The 18,848-nt window shown below is 44.2% G+C and overlaps 1 protein-coding gene and 1 long non-coding RNA gene across 3 annotated transcripts in view; one reads left to right on the top strand and one right to left on the bottom strand.

The window, feature by feature from the left end:
• Positions 1 to 4,558: 4,558 nt before the first annotated feature.
• LOC116652555 lies at positions 4,559 to 10,651 on the bottom strand. The gene is made up of 2 exons (XR_004305704.1): positions 5,551 to 10,651; positions 4,559 to 5,043 (listed from the first exon to the last, which is right to left on the bottom strand). It is a non-coding gene; the product is annotated as an uncharacterized LOC116652555 (long non-coding RNA).
• A 3,543-nt stretch (positions 10,652 to 14,194) lies between these two features.
• GNE (glucosamine (UDP-N-acetyl)-2-epimerase/N-acetylmannosamine kinase) overlaps positions 14,195 to 18,848 on the top strand; it is a 30,090-nt gene continuing 25,436 nt past the window's right edge. Inside the window, exon 1 of one of the 2 annotated variants that reach the window (XM_015849508.2) lies at positions 14,195 to 14,247. Coding sequence is in view for 1 of the 2 variants with exons in the window: in XM_015849507.2 (XP_015704993.1) it covers positions 17,175 to 17,225 (51 nt within the window). In the remaining variant the exon portion in view is untranslated. Of the gene's footprint in view, positions 14,248 to 17,098; positions 17,226 to 18,848 lie in introns of those variants that run through there. The other variant, XM_015849507.2, reaches the window with a different exon arrangement.

Genomic DNA, 18,848 nt, shown 5'->3' with positions numbered 1-18,848 from the left:
TTCCTATCTGAGCAGATATGAAGAAGTACAAGGGAAAGCTGGCACTACACTCCGCTTCTCTTTGGAGTGCAATCTTATTAGGGCAGGGTCACCCCAGCTTTCCATTCAGTTAACTCTGGCAACATGGCAGAGATTGTTTGGCTCTTACCGCAGTCAAAAAGGAATTTCTTCCCTGTGTATAAAGAAGGAATGCTTTGTGCAGAGTCACTTGATTTGTGGTTTAAACAACCAGCCTCTGAGAAATGTTGCCCACTGGACAATCCACACCATCCCAGGAGCCTGATATGGTGACTAAATAAAATACACACTGTGATAGTGTTTGAAGAGGGAAGGTTCAACTAACTATAAAGGCAACCACTGCATTTTTTCCTGAAGTGCCAGATCCTGGAATCACATCATCTGACTTGCTCATTACTAATGAGAAATTATGGTTTTGCTTTTCATGGCTGCAGAGGAAAAACACACACACACAAGAAGTACAAAAGATCCAAAAACTAAACTCAAATATGAGAGTAAGCAGAAGGGAATATATATTGCTCTATCATTTTTAAGTAAATATCAGGAGTTTTATTTGAAGCAAAGGACTGAAAATGCTTTCCAAAGCAAATGATCAAAAATTACTGGTTTTTAGTTTGTTTGTTTGTTTGATTTGGGGTTTTTTTGCTGAGTATTTTTAAATACTTGGGTATCAGATATGTCCAGTTTTGACCAGTTTCTTCTTAGTAGGAACTGAATGTTCACATCCACCAGGAAAATTTGTAAACAAAATCATATTGTATGCATGATGGTTTCTAAGCTGCATTTAGTGCTACTCTCTAACAGAAGTTAAACAAGTTTAACATGAGTATGATGTACAGATAAGAATGCACTTCTCCAGGTAGATGGATGTTTCTTCAGTCCTTTTTCTGATTCACAGACTGTAATCCATGCAGAAGCTTTCTGCATTACAGTATTTTGTAGCACATAGTATCTGGGTTGATTATCAGTAAGTCATGTTTTTAGAGCATCTGACATGCACAAAAATTCTAACACTTAAAATCATCAGCTGACTTACTCGCTGTCTCATTCCACAGTGCAAAACTCCAGGCTTCCCACTAGTCTTGGTTAAATGAATACACAGTGGTATGGCGTTGATGATGCAGCAGCGTTGATGCATTGCCAGCACTAGGGGGACAACAGTTGGCTTCTGACATTGCTGTAAGGCTGCAAACCTCTTGTGGAATGTCCACTGCTGGAGCATAGGGCACTTCTTAAAGGAGTACCTTTCCCAAACCCAGCAGTGACAATGGAGCTGGTGACAGCTTCTGCATGACCTGAAGCAATATCTCCCTCCCATCTCAGAAGCTCATCAAGCAGAACACTTCTGGGACTGCTCCCTCCCAGAGCAGTCAACAAGAGCCAAGTTAACCTGTTATACCAGTAGAGATCTGCAGCACTCTGTGCCAATGAGCATGATGGTTCACAAATTTCTATGCCAACAACAGTTTCTGGTTGCTAGATATGAAAGCAGTGTTTACAGAATCATAGAACCATAGGTCTGGGATTTGACTACAGGAGGAGGAAGTAAGGAGTGTGTGGATATCCTGGCTGTGTCCTGCAGGTCTCTACATTTTCTGCAAATGGCCTTAGCCACTGGAATTTTCTCTGGCCTCCCTCTGTTATAGTCTGTGGCTTCAGCTCCTGAGAACAGCAAATCCTATGGGACAGAGGCGTAGGTTTGGGTTGGTTGGTTACACATACATAACTCTTTCCAGTGCTGAGAGAGAGCTTTTGGCATGACATCATCCTCCCTGAATTTATAGAAACAAGAATATAGCTGAAGAAGCCAAATTTACCAGGCAGGGTTTTAGCAGCTGTTCCCAGAAGGGGCTGCTGCACATTTTCTTCAGCCTCAGCTGAAAAGCAGAGTGAAACAAAAATAATTAACTGAAAGATTTTTGCTAAAAAAGGAGAAGATTTCAGTGAAACAAATCATTTGCTCAAATGCAAATCCAGTTTTTGAGAAAGAGATGGGTTTTTTCTCCTATAATGTTACGCATTCATGGCTTAAAAAAAAATCCATTTACATTTTATATCATTTATTTAATTCACCCGAATCTTAAACAAGCCAAAATTAGCTAAATAAGCTTCTTAAGGGTTCCAGGTGGCCAAAAAGATGGAAATCTTTATGTGGTGAACATTCTGTCACCTTAAATGAATATCAACTTCATCTTGGCCCCCATATTAAAATAAAAATTGCCAGTGATTTGTGAGGATGAGTTAGCATTCACTATGAAATAGTCAGCTTCTAGTAATATTCACAAATCCTTGGTCCACTAAGTTTGGTTCTACAGGTGCATGAGCTGATAAGAAACTATTTACTTGCTCCATCCTGCTATCACCCAAAACCTTATGAAGATCTCAGATGATATGGGAGGCTGTACTGGAGGTCTGTGTGAAAAGGGAAAAGGGAAGGTACTCACAGAAAAAGAAAAAAAAAAAAAAAGAAATAAAAAAAAAAACAACAAGGAAAAAGCTCACCAAATGACAAACCAAAAACACAGGAGCAGATGAATAAAAAGGGAAAGCACAAAAGCACAGGCCCTGCAGATAAAATGGGTCTGAAAGCCCAGCCTCAGCTTGAATATTCCACCAAGGTATGATTCAGCCATCATGGGAAGCAAGAAACATTTATATCCATGTCTGTAATGTACCAGCCTGGCTGTTCCCTAGGCACAGCCAGACTGCTGTTGCACATGGCCCTTATCCTTGTCCTGATCAGCACAGATAGGGAGCTGGCAGCCTCCTGACCACCACCCCAGCATCAGCACAGGACACCAGGAAAGACTGCTGCCCACACAGGCAAGTTGGCAGCTGAAATTACAGCGCCTGTCTGTCTGAGGCCTGAACACCATCTCACCACTCTGCACTGCCAGCAAAAAGATGACAGGGAGCCAAAAAGGCAGGTTCAGTACCGGAAATTACACATAAACTTTTAAACAAACATTTGCACAGAAATAATGACCTTTAAAGACCAGCTAGAACTGGCTTGCATTGAAAATTTGTCTGCATGACTGCCACCGATTCAAGAAATACCTTTTAGTCACTTGTGTAAAACAGAAGGTGTTCTCAGACTGCATTGTGCTTATTTTTAACTCACAGAGTTCAATAATTGTCTACTGAGAGCTAGTGGTCATAGGAGCGGAAAGATTGCCTTCACTGACAGCTGCAGTCAGAACCATTTATAAAATGCTCCAGTGCCTGGGAGCACCTTGCCCAGAGGTGGAAGTGGACCATACGAAACACAGCATTTGGGGACCCTTTTGCACTATTTCTATACAACTACTCACTGTCCCTATTGCCACCCTTAGAAGAGCTGAGACTTTACCTGCCAAGCTGCACACGTTACTTCCTTTTCCTGTCCTCACCACCTGGCCTATCACTTGAAGGGAGCTCTGGTATCAGGTCTGTTTGCTGTCTGAAGCAGGAGCTATGCCCTAAACTTTCTGTATGTCTTGCATTACAAGGCACTATCAACATCTTTGGAAATATTCTGTTAATAAAACCCAGAATGGACAGCAAATGTACACATCTACAAGTGAGGACAGTCAAAGCAGAAAAGATGGGCGCAAGTAAATGTCTAAAAAGAAAATCAAGAGAAAAAAATATATATATGGAGGATGAAATTATTGCATTGATGTCTTACAGTGTCTTACAGCACATGCTTAATTCTAAACAAGCAAACATTTCCAGGAATTTCAGAAGTAGTATTTTGCATGAAGCGCTCTGTTTTGCTAAAAGAGTGGGTAGAGAAGGTCTTCTCTGCCCACAGGGACAGGAATTTCCCCATCATTTGTGTCCAAGTAAAGAAGAGAAATAAGACTACTGAAAAATACACTGAAGAAGAAGAGACTGAAATTTCATCTGGCTTCAGTGAGGAGCTCTCATTGGAAGCAAGGACAGCCTGTTGTTAAATGGCACCTTCTGACCTGAAACTCCAGACAACTTGTCTTCTGAAGTCAGTTCCTGTTTGCTAGCAAAGTTTGCTCAGGAGAGCTGAGGTCACCACATACCTACACAGTCCATCACTTCTCTACTCACTAGCTATTCTGGAAACAGAAAAAAATCATGTCTTCCAGCTCTCATCAGTTCCGAGCACAAACTGTTCCTCAAAGAGAAGTGTCCTCCAATCCCTGAGTATATCACTGCAGATTTCCTGTTGTGCAGTGCTTGCGAATGAAGCTGGAAAAAAGCCTTGGCCTGGCAGATTAAAGAAGCAGTGTTAGAAAAGTGCTAGAGCCAGGCCACCATCAGTAAGCATTGACTAGCACTATGGTGACATGCACTCCTCAGCATGTTAAACATTGAACATCACCATTTTGATATTGATAGAGCTGCTGCCCCACTGGGAAAAATACTTCCGTATTAGAAGTATCTGTCAGAGGTCCAAAGGTCCAGTATATGGGTTCTTGTTTTATCTTGAAGGTTAACATTTATTTCATTTGGCAACGTATAAGCAGGAAATAAGACTGCAAGCAGAACAGAAGCACAGTAATGCAGCTACAGAGTAATGTGGGGTTTTTTGTTTTTGTTTTTGTTTTTCACAACTAGTCCCTTTAGGTCTTACCTCTCCACCTGTCTTTGAAGCACGTGTTCTCACATCTCAGTCCCAAAGTCTACAAATTAATTTTGCTGCTTCTTGAAAGTCAAAATTCTGACAAAGTGACAGGGGCAAGAACTTAATGAGAAACATTAGGTATCATGAGACATGCACTTTGGTTGTTCACACTGACAATTCTTTACTTCTTGGTGGTGACTCTGGAAAGCAGTCCTGGCCAAATCCAACTCAAACTTTCCAAATATTAAAGATTCCATCAGATTTAGATGACCCTGGCCTGTTTCCCTTGCCCTCTTCTCTTGAAGTACTCCCTTGTTCTTTCAGCTGCAGGTATGCAGATATTCAGGATACCAGACTTCTCTGAAAATCTTCTTAAATTACAGTCTTTGGCATTTTAGGAAACGTATTTTGCCTCTCCTCCCAAAAGGAACCTGGATTCAAATGGACTGTAAGAAAGCAAAGAGGTGATGAGAGAATCCCTGGAAGATTATTATTTTCATTTTCTTATTCCCCAAAAAGGTAATGGAGGATTTTGACACCATGCGTTTTCAGTTCATTTCTGGAGAGAAAATCCCTCCTGATCTTTGTTAAAGAATGTAATATTTCCCTGACTTTCCCTAAAAGATGCACTGGAAAAGACACAGGTTAAAGAACAAATATAACACACCTTGGTTAATATACCAATTGACTGTCAACAAACAGTTGGTACATGCCAGATAGGTTTCTGCTGAAAATGAAAAATGAGTCACTTTCTGTTGACACCTTTAGAACAAATAAAACTGAGGTCCCTGGAGACCAGGTAAATAAACCATAAATAAAATGAAGTTTCTGCTGCCAGCTGATTTAGGAGGTGGAAGGGAATTAAATCCCTCCAGTCCTGAAGACACAGCATTCATTTCTCTCTGACAAAAAGCTAGTATATCCTGATCGCATACTCAGATTTAATCACCTACCCAAGTATGAGTTCAGGAGCAAATTATTTTCCAGCTGAAACTGAGAGAGTATGTAAGGGCTTGGAAATGAGATGGGGCAGACGGGGAGGCATGGCATCTCTTGCAGAAGTGTGGGGAACAGTTCTTTCTTCGCAGTTCTCTGTGAGCTTTATGTATCTCAGGTTTTATTCAGTACATCTCCCATTGCCTTGAATACTGGAAATAGGTACAACATAGGTTGCTCTGAAAGTAATGTCTTTTATTAGTTTCCACGGGCAATATGATAGGTACAAATAACATAATGACAATATTCAACAGAGAAAATTCTCAACTATAAAACACTATTTTTCAGCATAGCCACCACCGTGAGCTCTGCCTTTTTGCCAGTGATGAACAACAGCCTGCATGCCACATTGGAACCCTCTACACCAGCAGAGGTGACACACTGTTACTGTTTCCAGTGCTGCAATGCGCTACCCACTGCCTCAAGGTGCTTGTATCTACTGATTTGTCTCCATAAATGCTTCCCAAGCATCAGTGAATGTCAATTGGTATAATTTTTTTCCTCATGGGGCAATTCAGAGATACACCTTTGCTTCATACACACTTTCATGTCAGACCCCATTCTGTCTCACAGCAGCAACACGTAATGGGATATTGGTGGGAAGCTTCCACCCCTACTGCTATGCCACCAACATCCACCTCTGACACTGAAGGCCAGCATCATAAGGAAGGAGACATTATTTTCTGCACAGCCCTCATAAATGTTTGATTTTACAGAGTGTTTATAGTTATATAATACTGCTACTAGTTTTAATGTGAATTATATCACCTGACAATGCATTTTTTCCGATGAACACAGCAATAAAATTATGTGAATAAGGGAATGTTGCACACACATCAGTCTGTCTGTGGATTTCAAAAACCACACCCTGCAGTCATCATCAAATGCCTGCAGTGGAGAATGCCTAAGGACCAAGTAAGGCACTGAATTAAAGTCATTTAAAAGCAATAGCTTTTAAAGACCCTTGGAAAAGAGAAGCCATGCAACAGTCAGCAAAGTAGCAAGGTATGGATTTACTTCATACCAGTTTCAATATCATCTGGTAAATTTTGAAGGATTTATTCATTCTATCCAACTTTCATGAGCATGCGGATGGGTGTCACAGTAATCTGGTCTTAAATGTATGTCTAAACCAAGTTACATGGACTGGGTATGTAAAGGAACAGTCACTTGTGTGGCAGCACTGGATATCCAGGGTCTGATGGAGAAGGTCACTCTATTACCTGCAGCCAGGGCAGCATATCTACTACAGCCCTGCCCTTAGACCTGGTCTTTCCTGAATGTTTGAAGCAGGTCTTGTGTGCTATTTTTTACTTCTTTTCATCTGTTTTTGTTTGTTTGCTTGGAGGGGGTGGGGGGAGAAAAGACTGGCCTGTGTTAGGTTCTACATTTTGTTGATTTTAGCCAAACACCAGCATTCTCAAGCTTGTTGAGTGTTAGGAACACTATTCTCACGGTAATATTACAGCTATTTCCCCTTAACACATTTCGCCATACAACAAAGCTGTGCATGCCCTTCACTGCTTCTTTATCAGAATGATGTGCCCTTGATCCTTGCAACTGCAACCGAGCCCTGAGAGCAACCATTCTTACAAGGGAGTAAAAGCAGCCCCTCTTGCCATTTGACTGGCTACAGGGAGCACAGAAGCAGGCTGCCCAGTAGTATGCACAGGACAGAGCAGGGATTTGGTGTGAGAACTGCACCTTTTTGTTATAACAGTTATATAACCTCAAGGGAAGAAGGAAGCAGAAGTGCCGCTAACCATGTGCTGCCTCCTGCTGTGCCACTGCTGCAAGTCTTCCAACATAGACAGAGAAGGGCAGCTTGGAGTACTACCAGTCCCTCTGCCGATTTAATACCTGCCTGCAGTCCGGGCTGCAAACCAGAATGATTGTATTCTAGATTTTTTAAAGCCTTTGAGTTCTCTGCTTCAGGACAAAGCTGAGCACCTTAACAAGACCTTCTCCAGATGCACTGCTGCCCCTGTAAGCAAAAGGTCTTGGCTGGATCATAGTGCAGTAGGTGCTAGAGCCAAGAGGAATCCTGGAACTAAGCAACTTCTGAGGCTCATCTGAAAGCAGTGTCTTTCTGTATTTGAAGTGCTGAAGTGGTTTTTTTTTTAGTTTGTTTGTTTGTTTGTTTCTCCTTTTTACTTTATTTAATTCCAAGAATGCTTGAAACTTGTGCCACATATCCTTCCTTATCCTTTCTGAAAGGATGCACATCCATGACATTTATGAAGACAAACACCCTGGGGCACTGCAAAGGGAATGTAGATCTGTTGGAGTGTAGATCAATACATTTCAGGCGAAACATATTTCAGATTTTACTGAAACTCTCCTGACAGAATTAGGCCTTCTGTTTTTTGAGACTGATCTAATAGAAAAACTTGGTCATGAAAATAACACTGTCCTGTCAATCATAGTTTGCACCAGGAAGCAGAAATCAAATACAGATCTAAATCTTTCCCCAGAGAGGAATCCAGTAAAATGATATCTGTTCCAGTAGATTTTTGTTTCAGTCTAGTTAGTAGTCAAAAACAAGAAGCCAGAGATGGCAGATCAAAAGACTGTGTACCTACAGAGCATTTGTAGCACAATCCTGAATACTTTCTCTCAACAATAAAAGGACTTTTCCTGCAGTTCAGCACACTCCACATCCCAAAAGGACCCCAATCCTAGCCCTTCAGTTTCAAGACACCAGTGTCCACCCTTGATTGCAATTCTTCCATCAAAGTTTGCAGACCTAGACTTGCTCATGAAAAGCATCAAGTCCCAGGCACTTGGCTGGGAACCGTAGTCTCTAAATCAAGCAGTAAGGCTCAGATGTACATAATTATCTAGGCTCCCAGCATCTACCTTGATATTTGAGGCTACAGCCTTCAAATAGTCCCTTTTCACAGAAAGAGCTAAATATATATGTGCTTCTACAATGATCCAAGCCATCGGACAATAGAATCAAAACTTGCTCATGAAAAAAAATAATAATAATAATGCAAAAAGAAACACTGTAAAATGTTCAGTCTTGGAAAAGAACTACAGGAATTTCCACAATGCGTCATTTGAAACACCACACTGGCCAACACCTATAAATCAAATATCTTCTTCCTCTTCAACAGGATCCACATCCTGCACCTGCTTTGTTACCTGTTCCTTCCAACACCAAGTAGAACAGGTGGAGAAATTACTGCCAAGACACACTTGGCTGTTTAAACATAGGTGCCGAGCATCAGTTCAGAGAAATTTAGGCATGCCTCACAGACTCCAGCTACCAGTAAAATATTTGTAGGACCTTATACGTGTTTTACTTCTTTACAATATTTATCATAGAACTGCAGGATGATTGAACTTGGGAAGGAACTCTGAAGGTCACCTTGGCCACCTGTTGTAGGCGTTAGCGAGGAAGCACACAGCAACAGCCACCCCCTCTGCTCAAGCACAGACACCCAGAACATGTTGCCCAGGACCATGTCCAGATGGCTTTTGAAGATCTCCAAGAGGGAGATCTCACAAACTCTCTGGGCAGCTTGTGCCAGTGTTCTGCCACACAGCACAGAAATGTTACCTCATGTTCAGAGGAAGTCTGTTCTGGTTTGGGTCCATTGCCTCTTGTTCTGGCACTGAACACCACTAAAAAGAGCCTTCTTTGCACCTTCAGCCATTTATATACATTGATATGACCCTCCTCTCCAGGCTGCACAGTCTCAACTTTCTCAGCTTCTGGTTGTAGAGGAGTTGTTCCAGGCCTTTTGTTATTGATGCCTTTCAATGGACACTCTTAGTTGCATTCATGTCTCTCTTGTACTGGGGGATCCAGGCCTGGACACTGTGCTCCAGACACAACCTCACCAGAGCAGAGCATTTCCTCTTTTCAGCCTTCTAACAATATTTTCCTAATGCAGCTCACAATATCATTAGTTTTCATTGCAGAAAAGACAGACACATTTCTAGCTCATGTTCACCTTGGTGTCCATCAGGAAACCCATGTTCTTTTCTGCAAAGATGATTTCCACCTGTTTGAACTATAACAAGTACTAGTTTATGATATTATTCTTCCCCAAGTGCCAGAATTTGCATTTCCCTTTGCTGAACCACTTGAGGTCAAGGTCCCTCTGGATGGCAGCATGACACTCCCTTGTTTCTGCCAGTTCTCCCAGTTCATTTGTATCACGTGCAAACATGCACACTCTACCTCATCATGCAAATCACTAATGACAATGATGAAACAGTATTTGACCCAGTATTGATCTCTGGATTACACACATGATAGATACTAGACTCCAACCAGACCCATGTGCCACTCAGCCAATTTACAGTACAATGTCATTGTTCATCCAGCCCATATTTCATCAGTTTTGTCTGAGGAGACAGCATCAAAAGTGTTAGTGAGATTCAGGTAGACAGCATCCGCTATTGTCTTCTTATTTACCAAACCAGTCCTTCCACCACACCACAGATTATCAGGCTGGTTAAGCAGTACTTCCTGTTAGTAAAGTTGTGCTCACTAATAACCATCACTTTCTTTCCAAGTATTCCAAGTATTTCCATAATACTTTCCAGAATTATTTGCCCCACCGCCTTCCCAGAGACTGAGGTGAGACCGACCAGCCTCTGCTTTTCTGGGTTCTCCTACTTGCCCTCTTTCAAGACTGTTTTCCTCCAGTTCTCACAAATCTCTCCCCATTGCCATATCATTCAAGATAATCAACAGCAGCTTTGCAATGATGTCACACAGCTTTGTCAGCGCACATGGATGCATTGCTCAGGGTCTACAGCCAATGTCCTTTTTGTTAAGTATTCCACAGCCTGGCTGTCTTCCACCAAGAGTACTTCTTACTTTCTCCAGACTTTCCCCTCAGCCTTGTGGATATTTATACAAAGTCACTCCAAATGTATTGGTAAGCAAACACAGAACTGTTCATTGCAGTGAGGAGGCTGACCACAGCACAGCTCAGGGGGATGTGAAGACATAGACATACATTCTAACTGCCCAAGGAGGTTGTTGGCAGTTGAACGCCTGGAGGCATTCAAGACCATGCTGTATGTGGCTCTGGGCAGCCTGGTCTGGTGGTTGGTAACCCTGCCCTCAGGAGGGTGTTGGAACTAGATAACCATTGTGGTTCTTTTCAACCCAGGCTCTTTTATGATTCTGGGATTCTATGATTAAGTTTTTTTGCCTCAGCCTTTGCCAGAAAGTGCTCTAGCCACACTGTGCAAGTTGGAAAAGGCAGGATGTGGGAGTGTGAAGAACTGTCCACTGTAGGAGAAGATCAGGTTCATGACTATCTGAGGAACATGAAGGTGTACAAGCCCATGGGGCCTAATGAGAAGCATCTGTAGTCTTGGGAGAACTAGTGCTTTAAGTTGCTAAGCCCCTGTCTATCATATTTGAGAGACTGTGGCTGTCTAATGAAGTTCCTAATGACTGAAGAAGCAGAAACATAGCCACCATTTTTTAAAATGAAAATGAAAAGAAGTATGGGCTGGTCAGTTTCCCCTCTTTATCCAACAAGATCATGAAGCAGATCTTCCTGGAAACCCTGTGAAGGCACATGGAATGCAAGGAGGTGAATGATAACAGTCAAAAAGTCTTCACTAAGGAGAAATTGTGTCTGACAAATTTACTGGCCTTCTACAACAGGGTTACAGCATTGGATAAGGGGATGGTAACTGATATCACCTACCTGAACTTGTACAAAGCATTCGACATGTAGAATCAATCATAGAATCATAGAATCATAGAATCATAGAATCATAGAATCATAGAATCATAGAATCATAGAATCATAGAATCATAGAGTCATAGAATCATAGAATCATAGAATCATAGAATGGCTTGGGTTGGAAGGGAGCTTCAAGATCAGATAGTTCCATCTCCCATCTCTGAGACTTGGGACAGGGGCACTCAGTGCACTTCACTTACCTGCTAGGGGAGACCTGACAGGAAGTCCTGAGAACCATCAGCTAAGGCTGTGTTGTACTCATACTCCTGACTGCTTTTCTATCTTCTTAAATGGTCGAATCTAGAAGCAGGGCTTACTGGAAAACACTGGATTGTGGCTAGTCTTCTTGTTGTACCACAGAATCAAAAAACCAAATGGTAGAGTGCAGAAGGTGACTGCTGAGAATACATCAGTAACTATCGCAGGAGTGAGGCAAAAAAAAAGTAAAGGTATCTTTCCCAAGTTTGGTTAAAGGGAATTAATTGTCTGAGGGCCATACTCAGTGTAACAGCCAAATGCATTTTTCTGCATGTTCTTTCTTACCAGCTTGTCTATCAGTCACATGGATCTCTTTTTTGAGGAACTAATTAGGTCTCATGACTTCTGATTATGGTCACAGGCCTCCTCAGTGTTCTTTGAAATCCACAAAGCTGTCCTTGAACTAATCACTCAACTCCCTGAGAATATCTGTTGTTTTCATTTGACTTTCTTAGCACCTAGCACCCTTCCCTTCCCTTCCCTTCCCTTCCCTTCCCTTCCCTTCCCTTCCCTTCTCTTCCATTTCCTTTCCCTTCTTTTCCCTTCCCCACACTGCTGGCTGATGTAAAACCATTAGAACCTCAAGGATCTTTCCTCTGTGCCATTTTCTTCCCCCTGTGTTTCTCTCTCCACCCTGGCCTCCTTTTCCTTCAGACTTCTCACAAGGCAAACATGGAGCCTGAGGAGGAACCATAAGACCCCATTGTGTTGCCTCTTCCTACATGAGTGGACTCCAAGTGTTAAATCATGGTCACAGCTAAGCCCACTGAACGTTCATGCTTCTGCCTAATAAATCAGCTCCATGTATGAAAGGTTCATCAGACCCCTATTAGGTGGCCAGTGTTATAAACAACTTTATTCTCTATAGAGTTTGAGTTTTCTTTTTCTCCTTCACACCATGCAGAAAAGCCAACTGCAAGTATCAGAAAAGCTTTCTACATGGGTGATAGGGAGTGCTTAGGAAACCTCTGGGGACAGTCTGTATCAGAGCAATTGTTCTCACTCAGTCAGAATAATTGCATTTAATTTTGGCATCAGGCTGTCTGTGTGTTTTGGATGGCCTGCCTTGAGGACACCCTGAGAGCACAGAGAACTACAGGTTTTTCTTTGAATCATATCATAGAATGGCCTGGATTGAAAAGGACTACAATGATCATCTGGTTTCAACCCCCTGCTGTGTGCAGGGTCACCAACCAGCAGCCCAGGCTGCCCAGAGCCACATCCAGCCTGGCCTTGAATGCCTGCAGGGATGGGGCATCCACAGCCTCCTTGAGCAACCTGTTCCAGTGTGTCAGTCCAGCCAATTCCACTCAAGAGCCCAGAGACTGGTACCCTGAAAGCCAANCCCTTCCCTTCCCTTCCCTTCCCTTTCCTTCCCTTTTACAGAAGAGGCCCCTCTTCTATTCTAGGTAAACATCCCATCCCATCCCTGGTGAATCCTTTCTCCAGGCTACTCCCACACATCTTTACACATACAAACCTACTGTTTTCAGACTCCTATTCCACATGAATGCAGCTGAGATTGCAGACCTAAGCAATCAGAAGATAAAATCAGAAAGTAATAACTATCACAAATACTTCCTACAGGTGCAGGATAGCCTGAAGCTTTTGAATTTAACCACAAAGGGGTAAGAAGGCTTTCCTTTGGCACAGCGTGGCTTGTGTACCATACTACATACAGTCACATTTTTGGTACTGCTATACAGGACTTAGCTAAAACCTCTAAAACTACACAGGACACAGGAATAAAATCTGATTTCGCTTACAGCTGGAAAAGGCTACAGATGTGGAGACAAATTTGGTTGTTTGTTCCTGGTAGCACAGAGGTCATCTGAAGATCTGAATATCTGAAAGATGTTATTGATTCTACTTTAATGAGTTGTGGCTGGCAAAATGTATGAGCCACTGACCACACTATGCCATTGGCTACAGAAACCTATGTACCTTTTTCACATTTATACCCTCTGATATTTGGATGGAGCTTTGATGTTTTTTTTTAATGAATATGGGTCAGCTAATCTTCATCCCCTGTTAGAACAAGCTAGTGGGTTTCATTAAATTTGCAAGCATAGAGATATTGCTCATGGAGTTTTTTCATTCTTCTCCCTCTCAACTCAGAGTCCCTACTGTTGTGCATCCAAAATCCCTTTTCCACTCCTGACAAGACAAGACTGGCTGGCCAGGCTTTATCTGTATAGGAGGAAAAGAGACTTACTCATGATTTCCATCTGCTTCATCTCTACTTTATCAGCTAAAGCTGGCTAACCCCAAGAGGGTTGTAGAATGCCAGTGGAGAACCCCATTTGGCTGGAGGTGTCCACAGCCCTTCACTGCAGTGACTGGTGAAACCTCCTCTTTTTGTGTCATACTGGAAAAACTGATACACTTCCTTTTTCCTTCAGTAACTTGATTGCCCTCATTGTTATACTGAATTCCTTCAGTGTTTGTGGAGTGCCTTTTTTTGTAACAGAGCCTGCATGAACTACGTAGAAGTGCCTTCTCTTTTCTGAGTAGATCTTTTTTGCACGTCATCTTAGCAGGAGCCACCAACAGACAAATAAAGGGACATAGCGGAGGGTAGAACAAGAAGAGCTGGTGTAGCAAGGTTAATCAGAGTTTGCTCTGAAAGTTCTCCCTGTTCCTCCCTGCCTCAAAGCAAAGAGAAGAGGTCAGGTAAGTTATTATTTACTCTCAGCTTCCTGCACCACCAGCTCAGGGTTCTGGATTCCTGAACAAGAACAGAAAAATACTGCAAAAAATTCAGTTCCCTCCATGCCTAATGCCTCTCCACTTGGTCAGACCAGAGGACTCCAAGCCACATAGCCCTCAAAACAGAGGAGACATGAACCTGTAAGGTGTTGACAGCCCATGGAAAATTAGGAGAGAAAAGCATGTGTTTCCTACATCCTGGTAGGAAAGGCCAGGATAAGGATGTGGAGATGCCCTGGTAGGTATGAATTTTTGTAGCTTCAGTGCCATCACTGTGTAGTCCATATATCACTGTAAACATATTAATATCCCATGTAGCTGTACAGAGTTAAAACTTCTCCCTTCTCTCACTACCAGACAACAGGGCTGCTTTGAACTATGTGCTAGCTGACTGACCAAGCCAGCAAGTGGCTTTTGCTCTTGTGAGGTTTCAGGAAAAGCAAAAAGGGCTAATTGATAATAAAAGGCCTGATGTGGGGAGGTAAGGATAAAATGGAAGTGCCCCCACAGACATAGCTCCTAGCAGACTCAGTGCTTTCTAACATAGTACAAGAGGAACAAGTGAGTTGGATGAATGAGTTTGTATTATTATCCCTCGAGAACAAAGGCCAGTTGTTCTGGCAGTGGATTAATCATCAGGAGAGTAGGAAGTAGAGGTCCCATGCCAGACAGGTGGTGACTGAGGTCTGGGGAAGCAAGATGACCAATCTCTGCTAAGGTGGAAAAGTACAGTAAGAAGGAAGTTGGGCCTGGGGGAATTTAGGTGGGGTTCTTTTGTTATTTATTTATTTATTTTAATATTGCACCGTTTGAGAGAAAATAGAAAGCCTTGTGCTCCAATTCTAACAGGCCTTTTTTGTTACCACTGGGGAAATTTCAGTAGCCAAGCAATTGATATGGGAACATATGGATACAGTTTGCTTTCTGAAATCTCCCATAACAGGTAAATCTTCAAAAAACCACATACCTGCTTATACGAGGCTTCTCAGAAAGTAGTACCTCCTATTTTGTAATGTTGGCCCACACCATCATAGGTGTTGGTGGTACAGCAGTAGAGGCAGATCCTTCCAACAAATGTCCCATTACATGTTGTTGCTGTGTGACACGGCAGCAGAGGGGCAATCTGACAGAATGTTATCTGACACGGAAGTGCAGATGGAGCAAAGGTGTGTCACTAAATTCCTTCATGCAGAAAAAAAAATGGTACCCACTGATGTTTATCGGTGCTTGCTGAAAGTGTATGGAGATCAAACAGCAGATGTCACACAGTGAGGCAGTGGGTGGTGCATTTCAGCCACAGTGATACCAACAGTGGATTGCCTCTGCTGGTGCAGATTGTTATGAAAGTTGCATGCAGGCTCTTGTTCATTGCTGGTGGAAATGCACAGCTCTTTGAAATAGTGTTATTGCACTCTTTGTACCTGTGGTCGTTTCCTTAGGAACTAAGAAAGGAGACATTTCTGTCAGAGTGACTTATGTATATTTATGCACATATGGAAATACATACATACGCATAATACTGCTCTGGGGGAAGAAAATCTGTTGATGTTTCAATGTTGAGAAGCACTAAGAGCTGCAAAAATATAAAGGAGAGATGTGGCTTAATAGAAGAGAGTGTAGCACAGATGGGTTTCAGTTCAGACTGCTGACAGAAAAATTTAAGGTAACTTTCTGACACAGAAAAAGCAAAGAACAGGGAAAAAAGTACTTTAAAACACTTTAAAGAAAAAAAAAAAATTATGCCAGTTATGTGTGTGGAGAACAGGGAAAAACACAACATGTGTTTCATGGCAAACTACCTCCTCAAGCTCCTATTCTACAAGTGTCCAAATTTGAAACCTTTTCCTATAGCTGCCTGGTTTTTAGGTACGTAACAGTGTAAAACAAGCAACCAGAAACGCAATGGCAATGAAATGTAAAACTATAAACTTCTATGGCTACAAGAGGAGGGATGAAAGCAGTCATTAGCGCAGCATGTGGGTCCTGAGTTACAATTTTTTTTGGTGATGGTTATGACCACTACTGCAGATTTGATTACATGTAGGCACAAATCTGGCCACAGAGTGGGAGCTGCCCAGTAGAACTGACACAGATCTGCTTATTGAAGCTGTTGTGCTATAAAGGTGTTAGGGTGAATGTGTTTGGGCATAACGGTGGTGGGTTGATCGTTGGACAAAATCTTAGTGTTTTCTTCCAACCTTAACAACTCTATGATTCTATGACAAGAACACAGGAAAACAGTAGGAAAGGAGAGAACGGTTGGGGACAGTTAATTTCTCTGCACATATCGAGGCTTGTATGCCTAAGACCAGAAGCCAGACAGGGAAGAACTGCTGTACCATGGAACCTGCAAGTCAGGGCCACACGGGTGCGGCAGCAGCTCGGTATGAGTGTGGGCTGAGGGTCTGTCCGGGAGCAGGGTGAGCGTGCAGCATTGCCCGGGGGACGGAGTGCAGCTGCAAGCAGCCACAGAGGACGCAGCCCTGAAATGGGGTACACGGATGCAAGCAGCAGCTGGGGGCAGACTCCCGAAGTCCGCGCTGCTGCTGCTGCCTCCCGGACCTGCACTTGGAAGCACCGCTGTTCGATGCAGTTGCCATGTAGGCTTTGCCTCCCAAGCACCTCGGCCCTAGCTCCCCGCCCCTGCAGCTGAGCTGAACGAGGCTCCAGGGGTGCAAGGCACCGTCGGACCACACACCCCCGACGACCCTGAGACTCAGCAACATCCCCCGCCGCGCCCCCTCCCTCTCTCGCGCATCCCTTCCTCCCTCCTCCCCGCCCTTCGGGGCGGTGCTTACGGCTCCGCCGCTGCCGCCGGCTCAGGGCTCCTCTCCCGTTCCTTCTGCTCGCTCGGCCTGGCAGCGGCAGCACCGGCGACGAGCGGCTCGGCCATGGGCACCAACGTGCTGCCGCGCCGGGAGCCGCCCGCCCAAGGCCCCCATGTAAGTCAGCGGCGCGGCTCATCGCAGCCCGCGGGGAAGGGGGGTGAAGCGGTGTGGGGGCCGCGGGGAGCCCCCGGGAGCGGGGCGACGCCCGGAGATGCCGTACCTGGACCCCGCGGGGCCGGCGCCGGGCGGACGGGATGCGCCATGGAGCCCCCGATCCCCGCGTGTCGCGTGGGATGCTGGCCGCCCTGCGGGGAGGTCCGCCGTGCTGCGCGGCTTCGGCTTTACTGGGTAGGCTGTACTAAGGTTCAGGAGCTGGAAGCCTTCGCTCAGCCGGCACCGTCTTTCTTGTGACTTGTCCTGGTGGCGTTGAGGCATGGCCCCATTGTGCCAGATGCTCTGAAGGGAGCGCTGAGAAAAAAGATGTGGAGCCTTGGAGGATTCACATCCCAAGCAGGATACGGGCAGTGGGTGGGTGTGGGAGCTGCATCTCTGTGGGGCAGTATGTCTGGGTAGGTTCTCTCTGAAGGCGTTTAGCTAATGGAAGTGAAGTGAAGGTGGTGCTGAGGGAAAGGCAGAAAAGAGCTAGACACAGGGAGAAGGGGATGCTGAGCCATGGGGGCTGACGAGGTGTCTCCAAGGGGTTCGAGGTGCCCAGCAAGCCCCGGGCAGGTCCCTGCTTCTTCCCCTTGGGCAGCACTCCCAGCACAGGGTTGGCTGTGCCCAAAGTGGTTACCACTGGCTGCTAAGTACCACCTGTAGAGCAGGTTCAATGGCTGCTCATCCTTTTTTGTGTCTGTGACCAGAAGGTATGACTGCACGCAGGAAGGATGTAGAAAAGACATTGAAGATCTGCTCTGTGGAGAAGCATCTGGTTGTGCTGGTGGACAGTAGGTTGGCCATGAGGCAGCAGTGTGCCCTTGAGGCCAAGAAGGTCAATAGTATCTTGGGTTGAATTTTTAAAAGAGTGTGGCCAGCAGAACCTTCTGTTCTGCCCTGGTGAGGCCATATCTGGAGTATCGTGTCCAGTTCTGGGCTCCTCTGTTTAAGAAAGGCAGAGAACTTCTAGAGAGAGTCTGGTGGAGGGACACAGAGATGATGAGGGGCCTGGAGCATCTCCTCTATGAGGAAAGAGAAAGAAAGACCTGAGGCTGTTCAGCCTGGGGAAGAGAAGGCTGAGAGGGGTTCTTATCAGTACTTACCAGCCAAGCTCTTTTTAGTGGTGTACAGTAATGGAACAAGGGACAAAGGGCACAAACTGGGATTCAAGAAGTTCCATCTGAACATGAGGAAAATCTTCTTTACTGTGGGGGTGACAGAGCACTGTAACAGGCTTTCCACAGCAGTTGAGGAGTTTCCTTCTCTGGAGCTATTCACAGTCTGCCTGGATGCTCTCCTTTGTGACCTCCTGTAGGGAAGCTGCTTTAGCGGGAGGTTGGACTGGATGATCTTCAGAGATCCCTTCCAACTCCTACAGTTCTGTGATTCTGTGATATCTGTCTAATTGCAAAACCTAAGATGTGTTCCTGTACATGCAAAGAGGTCTTGTCCTGCTTGAATCTGAATAATCTTACCATGTCATCTAGAAATTCCTCTTTCTCCAAAGTGTGTCTTTATACATCCCGGCTTTCCTCTTGCTTCCCAGCCAGATTTGAGCTCAGATCTGGCTCCCAGTCTCCC

Source organism: Coturnix japonica, chromosome Z (genome assembly GCF_001577835.2).
Source record: "Coturnix japonica isolate 7356 chromosome Z, Coturnix japonica 2.1, whole genome shotgun sequence".
Classification (NCBI taxonomy): Eukaryota; Metazoa; Chordata; class Aves; order Galliformes; family Phasianidae; genus Coturnix; species Coturnix japonica.
The sequence above is the reverse complement of the archived record's forward strand: the minus strand, read 5'-3'. Positions and strand labels throughout refer to the sequence as shown.